This window comes from Piliocolobus tephrosceles, chromosome 1 (assembly GCF_002776525.5).
Source record: "Piliocolobus tephrosceles isolate RC106 chromosome 1, ASM277652v3, whole genome shotgun sequence".
NCBI classification, from domain to species: domain Eukaryota; kingdom Metazoa; phylum Chordata; class Mammalia; order Primates; family Cercopithecidae; genus Piliocolobus; species Piliocolobus tephrosceles.
In genome coordinates this window covers 121,004,018-121,016,650 of record NC_045434.1, presented here as the reverse complement: position 1 = coordinate 121,016,650, position 12,633 = coordinate 121,004,018, and the positions used below count along the sequence as shown (strand labels likewise).

General features: G+C 39.6%; 1 protein-coding gene across 4 annotated transcripts in view; it reads left to right on the top strand.

Moving 5' to 3' along the window:
• The window catches only part of CDC14A (cell division cycle 14A), a 169,613-nt gene that overhangs the window by 104,521 nt on the left and 52,459 nt on the right, over nt 1-12,633 (top strand). For all 4 annotated transcript variants that reach the window (XM_023191294.2, XM_023191296.3, XM_023191293.3 and 1 more), the window contains 2 exons: nt 6,395-6,625; nt 11,727-11,865. In XM_023191294.2, the coding sequence (XP_023047062.1) occupies nt 6,395-6,625; nt 11,727-11,865 (370 nt within the window). The remainder of the gene's footprint in view (nt 1-6,394; nt 6,626-11,726; nt 11,866-12,633) is intronic.

Here is a 12,633-nt window from a genome sequence, read left to right as displayed (position 1 = left end):
ATGTACCTGAACAGAATAGCTTCCCGCCCCACTCCCTACTCTTTTCTCTCTCTCTATCTGATCATGGAGGTGGAATACAAGTGTTCTGTGGGAACCTAACTTGAAACCCCTGGTCTAGATTTATTCTTCAGCTGGGCATGATGGCATGTGCCTGCAATCCCAGCACTTTGGAAGGCCGAGGTGGGAGGATTGTTTGAGGCCAGGAGTTTGAGGCCAGGAGTTCAAGGCCAGCCTGGGCAACATGGCAAAACCCTGTCTCTTAAAAAAAAAAAAAAAAAAAAAAGATTTATTTTTCTTTAATGAATATTCTAGAATGTAGTTTCATTGCATATTGTTATTTATGCATTTAGGTTTTATAATTTGAGCTTTCATAAATATGCTTATCATTTCATACCTGTGACATATCTAATAGGGAACTCTGCTTGAATCATGATTTTACTGTGTGGATGGGCAATCCAGGTCTAGAGAGTTAAGCTCACAAACAGGATACCTCCATGGTGAAGCCAGAATTTGATCTTCTCACTTATAAGCTTGCTAAATAATCTGTTTTGGTCTGGACATTCAGTAATTAACCTCTGTCATTTTGGGTTGTTAGGAATTACATGTTGAGAACCTGAGGAAACTGCTTTCTGACAGTTGGCCTTTCAAGATAAGACTGATTAAACCTGCTTTCTGTGCAAATTACCTGACTCAGGCCCAGGAAATGTTAGTAGGGATATTGTTTCAGTAGTAGTTTTGTTGTTGGGTATTTGGCAAGGTCAAAAGACTTTCACCATTTGTGATTCATGTGTTTGACTATGTTTTCTTAATGAGAAATTGAGAGGTATAATTGTAAAAGCCATTTAAAATATTTTTATGTATATAGACATTGTGTATTCTATGGATACATGCGTTTTAAAAATATTATTTTTTTTTAACAGAAGTGGGATCATAACATAGTTACTATCTTACAGCCAGGTTTCTTCCCTTAACATATCACGACTTCTTTCTATAGCAGTAAATGTAGATCCATGTAATCATTTTCCATGATTGCATTGCATATTATTCTATCATATGACTGTGCCATATTGTCTTAATTTATTTTTGGTTTTTGCTTTTGTTTTTTTAGAGACAGGCTCTTGCTTTGTTGCCCAAGCTGGAGTGCAATGGTGTGATCATAGCTCATTGCAACCTTGAACTCCTGTCCTCAAATGATCTTCCTGCCTCAGCCTCCCAAGTAGCTGGGACTACAAGGCATATCCCACCATACCTGGCAGATTTTTTTGTTTTTTTTAGTTTTTAGTAGAGATGAGGTCTGTATGTTGCCCAGGCTGATCTTGAACTCCTGGGCTCATGCGATCCTCCTGCCTCCCAAAGCACTAGCATTACAGATTTAAGCCACTGAGCCCAGCCTGTTAATTTATTTTTGAATGAGATCTAAGTTGTTTTTCACTTATTCTTATTCTTTTTTTTTCTTTTTAAATTTCATTATCTATTTAACCAGATGAACAGTTTTTCACTTTTTAAAAACTGCTGTGGTTGGCATAGATGTTCATACATCTTTTTGCAGCTGTAGTTTCTTCTCTAAATTGTTAGAAATAGAATCACTAGATAGAAGGATATGCATATTTTGTATAATAAGTTATAAGTGTCAAATATATTTAAAACATTTTTTGGTCCTGTATTTAATACAGGGAAAAATTATAGCTACCATTCGCTTACCTGCTAAGTCTCTTGCACACACATCATCTATTTAATGATCAGAACAACCCTCTGGAGCAGGTGGGATCTATTTTATGGAAAAGAAGCTAGAGGCGTACAGGAATTACCTAACTTGTCCAGGTTCATAGGCCAGTAATTGTTGGCATGTGCATTCAAACATTGGTCTATTTAATTCTCAATTCTGTGTTCTTTTAAATTTTATTATAGAGGATGTACACACTCACTCTAGAAAGTTTAAGCAATATAAAGAGTAAAGCTCTTTAAAAATATAATATAATCAAGAAATAATCCCTTTAAGATATTGCTCTATATGCATATTTTAGTCTATGCATATATTGTGCCCTCTCATATTGACATAAAAAAGTCTGAATGTACATTTATTTCATCTTTGTCAGCTTTTATGATGCCTAGAACAATTTCATTTAAGGCTGCCATTGGTAAAATATTGCTATTTTACTGGAATTTCCATTTTAAGATCTGATATTCACTAGAAGCTTCACTATATTTTTTTGTAAAGGACTTTAACTTTGTAAATTCTTTTTGAAGTTGAGAAAATAATTTTGTGATGGAATTAATAAACCTGATCCAATTACAGTGACATCTTGGTAATTTTTTTTTTTTTTTTTTTGAATTGAGAAACCTTTGTTTTTCTGAGGAGGCTGAAAGTCATTTTAGAGGTTCGTTGGTAGAAAAGCTGAGGTTTTAAAAAAATGATCAAAAAGCTGTTGCTAGGAGGTAGCTAAAGGAAGCTGTAAAATCTTGGGATCTGGGCAGAATGTATTATAAGAGCCTTAAGTGTGTGTTTGTGTCAACAGGGAACACTAGGAGTTTCTTTTAGCCATTTTGATTCACATTGTTTTGACAGTGGGGAAGAGAAGAACCCTACTTTTTTTTTGTTAAACAATTTTGAATTGATAAGTGATGGATAACAACAGAATGAAACAGATATTTTGGATTTCAGATTTTCTGTAAAAATGTCTCTTAAGTGTCACTGTCATTCTCACTTCTATTTAAACACACACACACACACTCTCTGTCTCTTACACACACAGAAAGATAGCTTCAGACTGAGAATCCCAACAATTTGAGGCATTAGCCTGCTCCTTTAATGAGAGAAGCCCAGTGTCCCGTTTAGTAAAGAGCCTGGGCAGGGTGAAGCCTGGCTTCATTCCTTTTTGGCTGCGTGAACTTCAGTGAGTTCCACAACTTCTCTGAGCATCAGTTTTCTTGTGTATCACAGTGGGAGAAATATGATGCTCACTGCAGGCACCTAGTGAGGATTAGAGATGTTATATGAAGTGCCTTGCAGAGTATCGGGCACACATAATAGGCATTTATTAGATAGGTATTATGGTTACTTTTTTATCATTAACTAGCCTAATCAACAGATTTTATGTCTTTCTACATTTGCCTGCTCATTTTGCAGTTTTTACTTTTAATAATGACTGAGCGGACTAGTCATTTGACTCTGCTGTTCTTCAGTTTTCAAACTTTAAAATGAGGGCCTGGGAAGAGATGAATAAAGAAATCTCTTTTGACTCTGATACCCTGTTCATGTGTTTGGTCAGCTCAACGCCAGGACTTTGTTGTGGTTCAGTGATGGCGGGGCACCATCTTGTGGCCAGATGGAGTAAGGGTCGGATGAAGGCTCCATCAGCTCTGGGTCGGCACGTTTCACACATTGCTAAAACCAGTCTCTCACAAAAAGCACCCACTTACATCCGTAAAAGCCACACACAGTTGTTCACAGGTCATAGGACATTTTCACTGTTTGTTATAATTTATTCTGAACAGTTTTACGGATTTTTGTAAAACCTGCTCACCAACTCTAACCGCTCATGCTCATATCATGTTCTCTTATTTGGAGCCTTAACAGATGGAATCAAGTTGAATCTTACTTGAAATTAGCCCCAGCACGGGTGTTGGAATCTGACTGTCAGGATTGAAATACTGGCTGTACCTGTTACTAGTTGTGTGTGTATGGGCCAGCTTTTCCAGGCACCAGAAATTGAGTAATTGCAGGTTTTAATGAGATAATCCACATAAAGCAGTTAGCATAGTGGCTAGCACATAGTAAGTGCTTGATAAATGTTAGGTACAATTATTGTTGTTATTGTTATTTCAGTGCCCTGTTGCCATATTTGGACAATTTTTGTCCAGTGTTTTTTTCTCAAAAGAGATGTACATCGTTTCTCTTAATATTCTATTTAGGCATATTAGCTATGCTGCCATTTACTCATGATGGAAATTCATATATGAAAGGAGAGATTCTTGCAGCCTTTGTTGCAGGGAGGAAGGGGTTAGGCAATTGCCGTCCCAGGCATGCTAGCAACCTGGAGGCAGAAGCTGTCACCAGCCTGCCACACCCAGGGCAGGCTTTCCAGGTGTTTATGAGCCCTTCTCCTCCCCATTCCTCACATGATAGAAAAACTGTTATTTCTTAATGCCAACTACAGTTCTCTTTTTGCTTTAGGCTGTAAATCTGTTGCAGGGAAAGAATTTGAGCAAGTAAACCAACTAGGAAAACAGACTTGATTTTTGCAGTTAGAAAAGCATGTTTTCTCCATGTTTGTATATGTTTTTGTTTCTACAAAGAAGATTTTAAATAAGCAGTGTATTACCTCTTTGCTCAAAAGCAACATGGCCTGTGCAAATCACATACTGAGCTGTGGATTAATTGGTCCTGCCTTCCAATTCTGTCTTCGTCCTTTGTGTGACCTGGCCAAGTGTACCAGTTAGGGCTGTCTAACTCTGGTAAAAGGCAGTTTTTGGAATACGTTGGGTGGCTCATAGACTTTAAGAGAAGGCTGGAGAACTAGGCTTAAAAGATGAACAGGACCCAAGTGGGAAAATGGGAACCACACCAGGCATGTCAAACATAAAAATTTAATACAAGGAGTTTGTTTCAAAAAAGACTAAAAAGTAAAAAGGCAACACTGAAGAAACCAGAATATGTTGGAGAAAACAGCTAGTACCTTTAAGGCTGGGGGGACAAAAGAGACAAAAGTGGAGTTAGCAGAACCTGGGAGCTCTGAGGAGGAGCCAGAAGGTTGGTGCTCTGACCTCTGAAGGGAATGCCACACAGCTGGTGTTTGGATTTGGCGGCTGAGGAGTGGAGACCGTGAGGGCTCCAGCCTCAGAGGTGAGTGCAGCAGGATAGTGGTATGAGAGCCAAAGTAAGCTGAGAACTCTGGCTGCTCCTGTTTTCTGCTGCTGAAGTGATGCTGCCAGGAGGACAGGAAGAAGTTCCTTCCTCCTCCTCAGGTTGCGCTTTGGTGCCTCCCATTTTTACAACCAATAGGAAGTCAGATAGAAAGGTATTCTGGGAAATGTAAGACGTATATGGACTCCAGCCCCAGTGTCACAGAGCATCAGAGAGTTGGCTTGGAGCTGAGAGCTGACTAGCGTAACAGGGATCCAAGGCAGCAGGAAATACAGCCAAGGACACAGCACGGAAACAGTCTGATTCACTTTGCTGGCTGCCGCCACCCCTGGAACCTATCATCGTGAATGGGTTCCAACTGAGATAATTTCACTCAGCTGGTATGTTAGGGATCAATGAATCCTGAATGGGTTACAGATGTGGCCATCAGTGTGCTGGGAACTTAGTCCCCTGAACCTTTGGAGCTGCCAAGCAAGGCCTGCAATGGCCAGCGCCCCCAGTGGTCGCCTTGGCTGATGAGCTAAGGCTAGGTCTGTAACCCAGCTGACTGCATAGCTCCCAGGATTACTCACATGATGGTGGAGCCGCTCAAAAATAAAAGGGGGTTTAAAGACGGAGCATCTTCCTCCCTCAAAAAAAAGGAGGTATCCACAAAAGTTATTCTTTTTGTTTTTAACTAAAAAATGTTTCTATTTTAATTGATAAAAATTATATATTTATGGTGTACAACAAGTTTTGAAATATGTATACATTGTAGAATGGCTAAGTCAAGTTTTACTTAAGTATTCACATATTTTTTTTTTTGTGGTGAGAAGACTTAAATTCTGCTTTCTAAATGACTTTCAAGTATACAATACATTGTTATTATAGTCACCATGTTGTACAATAGATCTCTGGGACATACTCCTTTCTAACTGAAATTTTGTTTTCTTTGACCAATATCTCCCCAACACCCCCCTTTTAGTTTCTTAATATGTTAAATGGAGTTAGCCATCCTTAAGAGATGGTTTTGAGAATTTGAAATGATATGCAATTGTGACTTGTACATAGTAGGTACTTAATAATAGTTGCTTTTGGGGAGCATTGTACTACAAATTAAAACTCTACATATGGCAAAAAAGCTTTAGCTGTAGTTGAAAAATATTTGTCAAGTGGCAAATAAAGCTCAAGGGAGAATAAAGTCACCAAGAACCATTCTAGGTCTGTTATGCACATTTGAGTACTTCAAGAATGCCTTTGCGTTGGGAGTCGGAAGAGTATGCTCCCAGGATTCGAATCTAGAGGTTGAGATTTTGAACTTTAATGATGTATTTCCAGTACTTAGAGAAGTTTTCTTTTTAACCTCCTATGGTGCTTACAGTTATGAAGATTGATGCTTTTAGGAGCTTGCTGTGACCTTTTCTCTCACGCAACACCCTTTCCTCCCAAGCTTTGTTGAGATTTATACACTTCATTGTTGAGAGTTTTGTATTTCTGGGTTATGGAAGATGAAATGCATGCCTTTTGCTTACTGCTCCTTTCTTCCTTTAGGTTATCCTCTTCACGCCCCTGAAGCCTACTTTCCTTATTTCAAAAAGCATAATGTGACTGCAGTTGTGAGGCTGAACAAAAAGATTTATGAGGCAAAGCGCTTCACAGACGCTGGCTTCGAGCACTATGACCTCTTCTTCATAGATGGCAGCACACCCAGTGACAACATCGTGCGAAGGTTCCTGAACATCTGTGAGAACACCGAAGGGGCCATCGCCGTTCACTGCAAAGGTGTGTGCAAGGCCTCGGTGGTGGCGGCTGCGCTTATCGAAGGGGCAGGCCGAAGAAGAGCGAATAACATAAAACAAAACCTGTTTAGTGTCTTAGAACACAATGAGGTTTTTAATTTGAGACAACTGGGACACAAACTCATTTTTGTAACCCCTTCTTAAAGAAACGATTGCTTGGGTATGGACAATTGGTGTTGGTGTGGCTTTCTTGATATGCCAGTTTTTCAGACTTTACCTTTCCAGGTCCATGTGCTACAATGAGGGGAAATTACAGTAGCAGTGTCCTTAGGCTGCAGGAACACCTTTAAACAGGTGAAATTCTCAAGAGGCAAGGGTTGTTAGTTTTCCTCTCTCCTTTGTTTTTTTTTCAGAATTGCTCATCTCTTCTCCATCCTCTTGCACTGTCGTGGTTCTGTTTTGTGACCCAGTTATCTGGACCCCCATTCCAGTCTCTGCCCATCCCTCCCCTGCTAGTCTTTGGCTTCATGGAGCAGAGTGTCTTCCATGCCTGTTGCTAGGGACAATCGGCTAGCTTACAATGCTGCTGATGTGATGCTGCCTCTTGGAATGAACTTAAAGAGTGGTTTTGCAAATACCTGATCTCTAGAGGTGGATACTTTGGGGCAGGAGTTGTTCAGAGTATAGAAGGTTTAGGATTGCCAGATATAGCAAATAAAAATACAGGCTGCCTAATTAAATTTGAATATTAGATAAACAATGAATACTTTAAAAACAAAAAGTATACGTGTGTCCCAAATATTGCAGGGAACATGCATTCTGTATTTTATCTGGCAACCCTATGTCAGCTACTCAGAAAATATGACATGCCATTTGCTCTAAGCTTACTTGTTAGACTTAAAGGAGGCTCAAAATCCATTCCACTCCAGATCTTTCAGTGTGGATAATACTGGAAATATTCCAGATATTTTACTGTGTCTTTGATTTCAGCGAGGAGAAATCTCTTGGGCCGCCCTGGGCTGGAGCCTGGAGTTCCTCACGCGCAGCTCCTCCTAGTGTCGCTGGGTGGTGCTGTGCTCGTGGTTTTGGGGCTAGACCCGGTTTCCCTCTCATTTTATGCTAATCATCTAGTAGGTGTTGGGGAGGGTGCTGTTCTTTTCATGTGCCTAGTGCTGCTGTAACTGACTTATTCAGACGAGTATGGCTTTGGTTCTGACAGAAATTAAAATGCCGTTTTGTAGGCCCTTGTTTCTATGTTTAAGATTTGAGTAGGTGGAGGTACTTTGTGAACATGTGAGCAGAAATGGGAAGCTGCGGTTTCCCAGAGACCCGGAGAGATGGAAATGAGCAGCACGTGGCCTGGGTTTGGAGGAGGGCTCCCCAGGCCAGACTGCCTCCTCCTGGGTGGACAGAGCTCTCCCTCCCTAACCACCCGGTTAGCTAGCAGGATGGGCCCTGGCTTTATGGGATGTCTTGTCTCTGGCTTGGAGTCTGTTAGGAAGGTGTCACTTGCTGGCTCATTTGTGGGTGCTGCTTTCAGGCCACAGTAGGGTGGCAGTGTGTTGGCTTGTCCCCATGTGATTCATTTGCACCCTGTTTGTTTTTCCATTGCATTTTGTTCAGTATTGCCCAGGTCCAAGAAAAAGCCCACCTGTCACATATTTTAAACATCAGTAGAACTTGAGAGCTAATGGGAGCATTTATATCAATGTTTAGCAGGAAATAATCCTATCTTCTCTTTCAAAGTTTAGTTTTGTGCCATAAAAATTGTATTTTTTTCCTGAGATTAATTTGGCCTTATTTCCTAGTTCAAGTAGTTTTATTATTACTACGTCATAGAGTTTATCTGTGGATTAGCCATCCGTATCTTGGACTGACAAAATCAAAGGAGAAGAACTGCAAAGCTTTCATTAAAACTCAGTGTGTTTCTTGATAGTATTTCTCACCTGAGAGACCTTACGCAAATAAAACTCTCTGGTGTTAAACATTCTTATTACAGATATTTTCTCTATATCCTTGACCTGTGAATGTTTACCATTTAAAAAATATATGTATTTATTTTATATTACAGATTCCTTTTTTTTCTTTTCTTTCCTCTTTTTTTTTTTTTTTTGGAGAAAGAGAGTCTCGCTCTGTCATCCAGGCTGGAGTGCAATAGCGTGATCTTGGCTCACTGCAGCCTCTGCCTCCTGGGTTCGACCAATTCTCCTGCCTCAGCCTCCCACGTGTCTGGAATTATGGGTGCCCGCCACCACTCCTGGCTAATTTTTTATAGTTTTAGTAGAGATGGGCTTTTGCCATGTTGGCTGGTCTTGAACTCCTGACCTCAGATGATCCACCTGCCTCAGCCTCCCAAAGTGCTGGGATTACAGGTGTGAGCCACTGTACCCAGTCTGTATTGTAGATGTTTTTATATTAAATCAGAATCTTTAACATTGAATTCAGTTCTTGTATAGGACAGTCACATTTACATGTGGTGATGTCTTTTTGAGAGTGTTTTATTTCGTTTTCTTCCACTTGCACGCACATAAAGGGTTCTTTTATAGGGATTACACCTTTGGTTTAATTACAGCTGTATTGCTTTTCACAGCATACTTATCTACTATAGGCTTGTTAATTATTTTGACATCTGCCCTGATTAAGTCAGCTTAATTTGCTGGGAATTCAAGCAACACTCAGTCTTTTAATTGAACTAAAAGAAGGAGGGAGAAAGAATCTTTCCTATGTCAGATGAACTTTGGTAGCTACTGAAAAGGGAATGAGTATGTCATGCCTCAACATAAAGTATTTTATACAGAGATAAACTAGAAACCAATTTGCTGGGGATTACATTTCAATATCTGCATTTCACTTTGTGGTTGATAAAAGAGATGGCTATCAATTCTTGAAATTCTCTACCACAAATAATAATCTAAAATACAGCAACGTTGTGATATTCCAGTATGTGATTATTGATGTTCTATAGGGCTTTCAGAAAATGCCTGGAACTGTAAAGCAATTGGTGTTTGACTTGGTATAAATAGAACACTTTTCAACATCTTGTCATGCTGTGGCAGGGAGCCCTTTAATTACAAATGCTTTAAAAATTTTGTTAAAGTTTTTATAGAAACTTAGTGAAATGTTCCTATTCTGTTCAGTTGTGGTAAGAGCTCCTAACTATTGAGTGCTAAGTACGTTCTTTTTATAGATCAAAATTATAGACTTTTTTTAAAAGGGGGAAGCTGCTTTAGTTTCAGAGAAATTGGAAAATTTCCTGCACCTCCTTTTTGGTTGTGAGTGTGAACAGGAGCCTAAGTGAGGGAGCCATCCAGGTCTTTGCACAAGGGGGAGCAGTAACAGACAGTGTTGTCTCCATAAGGAAGGCCCTTTTCTCTCCAGATAGACACCCAAATTGGTGACTTGAAGGAAGAACTCTGGAAACTCACTGGGCTCTGGCTTCTGCTCCAGGATGTCACCTGTGTTTTATCTATACGGTTGCTTGTAGTCTTGCCAGGCATCTAGGGAATTAACAATGATAGGCACTGGGTGAAATAGAAGGCAAATTACTCAGAACTCTTAATCGTAAACAACGGGGAGCCCCACTGAGACCATAATTAAACCTCACGCCTCTAAAGAACATTGATGTTTGATCTGGGACAAGAGTCCCTTCAGATTAAAACAGAACATACACACACCTCATCTAATAAAACAGAGTATGAATACTTCTTAAAAAGGAAGGGTTAGCCAGGAGCTGTGGCTCACGCCTGTAATCCTAGCACTTTGGGAGGCCAAGGAGGGCAGATCACCTGAGGTCAGGAGTTCGAGACCAGACTGACCAACATGGAGAAACCCTGTCTCTACTAAAAATACAAAATTGGCCGGGTATGGTGGTGCACGCCTGTAATCCCAGCTACTCAGGAGGCTGAGGCAGGAGGATCGCTTGAACCCGGGAGGCGGAGGTTGCGGTGAGCGGAGATCGCACCATTGTACTCCAGCCTGGGCAACAGCAGTGAAATCAGTCTAAAAAAAAAAAAAGGAAAGGTTAATGGGAAGAAAATGTCAGGCATTTGTAGACATCAGATTGATTGTTCTTTAATTTGCATTTTCAATATATATTCTCAATCCAAGAATATTGCCCCCAAGGGGACAAAATTGTTGTTTTGGCAGAATGAAAAACTTTTTTTTTTTTATAAAGCACAGATTTACGTAAACAGATATGCAGTCTATCTGTGACAGTGAAATTTCATTTGGATTGATCAGGAATAAAATATCTAAAGAGGCTTCTGGAAGGAACAATACTGTAAAAAAGGGTGAGGAACACAGATTTAAAGACATACCTTTTTCACATTTTAACATTTCTGAAATTAGTATTCATCTTAAAATTGATAGCATGTCATAGTTTAATTTTTTTCTTTCTTAGTGGAACTTAGATACTACACGACGGTAGTCTTAGATTTGCTGAAGTACTGTGTGCTCCCAAGTACTGGGAGATAAGAGAAAACTACCTTTATTGTTTGATCAGGGAAAGCTGACAAAGGTCCCCTCAAAAGCAAAAGATTCTTGAACATGTAAAAAATGAAACTATCAACGTTCCCCTACTTTGTTTTGTTTTACACACACACACACGCACATACACACATTTTTTCCCCCTATTTCTTTTTCTAACTAAATGTTTTCATGGATGAAGTCAACATTGTACCAGTTTTCTAGGTCAGAAATGTCACTTACCTATAACTTTCCCTGTGACCCAGTCCTAATGGATTTCTAATTCATCTTTTCCTCTTTATTGCATTTGCTCGGCCTCATCCCTTTCCATCCTCATCCCAACCTCCTTCAGCCATCCTTGCTTCCCTGCCCCTGCTTTCCATCTCATCTCTCTTGCTTTCATCTCTGGCTTTTCCAATCCAGCCAGTAATGCTGCTGCCAGACCCGTTTGCTTTTTATCACATCACTTTCTTGCCCCCAAATGTATGGCAGCTTCATTTTGCCCTTTCCATTGTTTAAAGAAAAAATGAGTTTTACATGATAGCAATTAGGTTTAGTAGCTGTTGATAATATCGTCACACTTGAATGCAGAGCAGTTTCTGGGCAAGGTTTGATTTCAGTGTTTTTGTGGGAGCATTTGCTAGACTTCATATTTATTATTCTGTTTCCCTCTCTTACAGCTGGTCTTGGAAGAACAGGGACATTGATAGCCTGTTATGTAATGAAACACTACAGGTTTACACACGCTGAAATAATTGCTTGGATTAGAATATGCCGGCCAGGTTCTATTATAGGACCCCAACAGCACTTTCTGGAGGAGTAAGTATATTGTCCCCATTATCACATTATATCCTGTCCTTGATCTTTTCTACCTCTTGTTCCCCTGGTTGTGGACCATGTCAGCCTGTGGTTATAAAATGGCTCCATTGTTAAGAGAAGTGTGTGCCTCTAATAGAATATTGTTGATTTGACAGCTAATGCATTCTAACTTTGTACCTTTTATATCTCTTAGATCAGGTGAGAGTGAGAAGAAAATCACAGAGCCATCTCTGCCTACCCTTTTTCTGTCATTTTCTATGTGTGATCTGGCTACAGTGCAATTTTCTTATGACATCCCACTTGGCACTTTTCATTCTTTTCTTTTGTTTGCATGTCTTAAAGCATAATGGGAAAAAGAAAAACACAATTAAGGTCACTCAGTGATTTTGGTAAGATTGCTGTTCTCCTGACAACTAACTAAACTGCTAATGTAGCTACAACTTACGAATTTACCCAGAAAGTTACCACAGAAGAAAAAAGGAGGAGAACTGGGTTTTATTTCTGACTCTGCCACTAACTAGCTTTATGACCATTATTTAGAAGAATACTTATTTATTCACTCATTCATTTATTCCCATAGCCATTCATTCATTAACTTTTTGTCCAGCCTCAGCCCAAGAGATAGAGAGATTTAAACTGTAGGACACAATCCTTTCTTCTTAGAATGGTACAACGTATCTCAGTGTATTCATTAATAAAATGAGAAGATGAAGTTCGTACTGGTAGATCTAGGTCCAGTTCTGAAATACTATTCATTAGTGATATCTT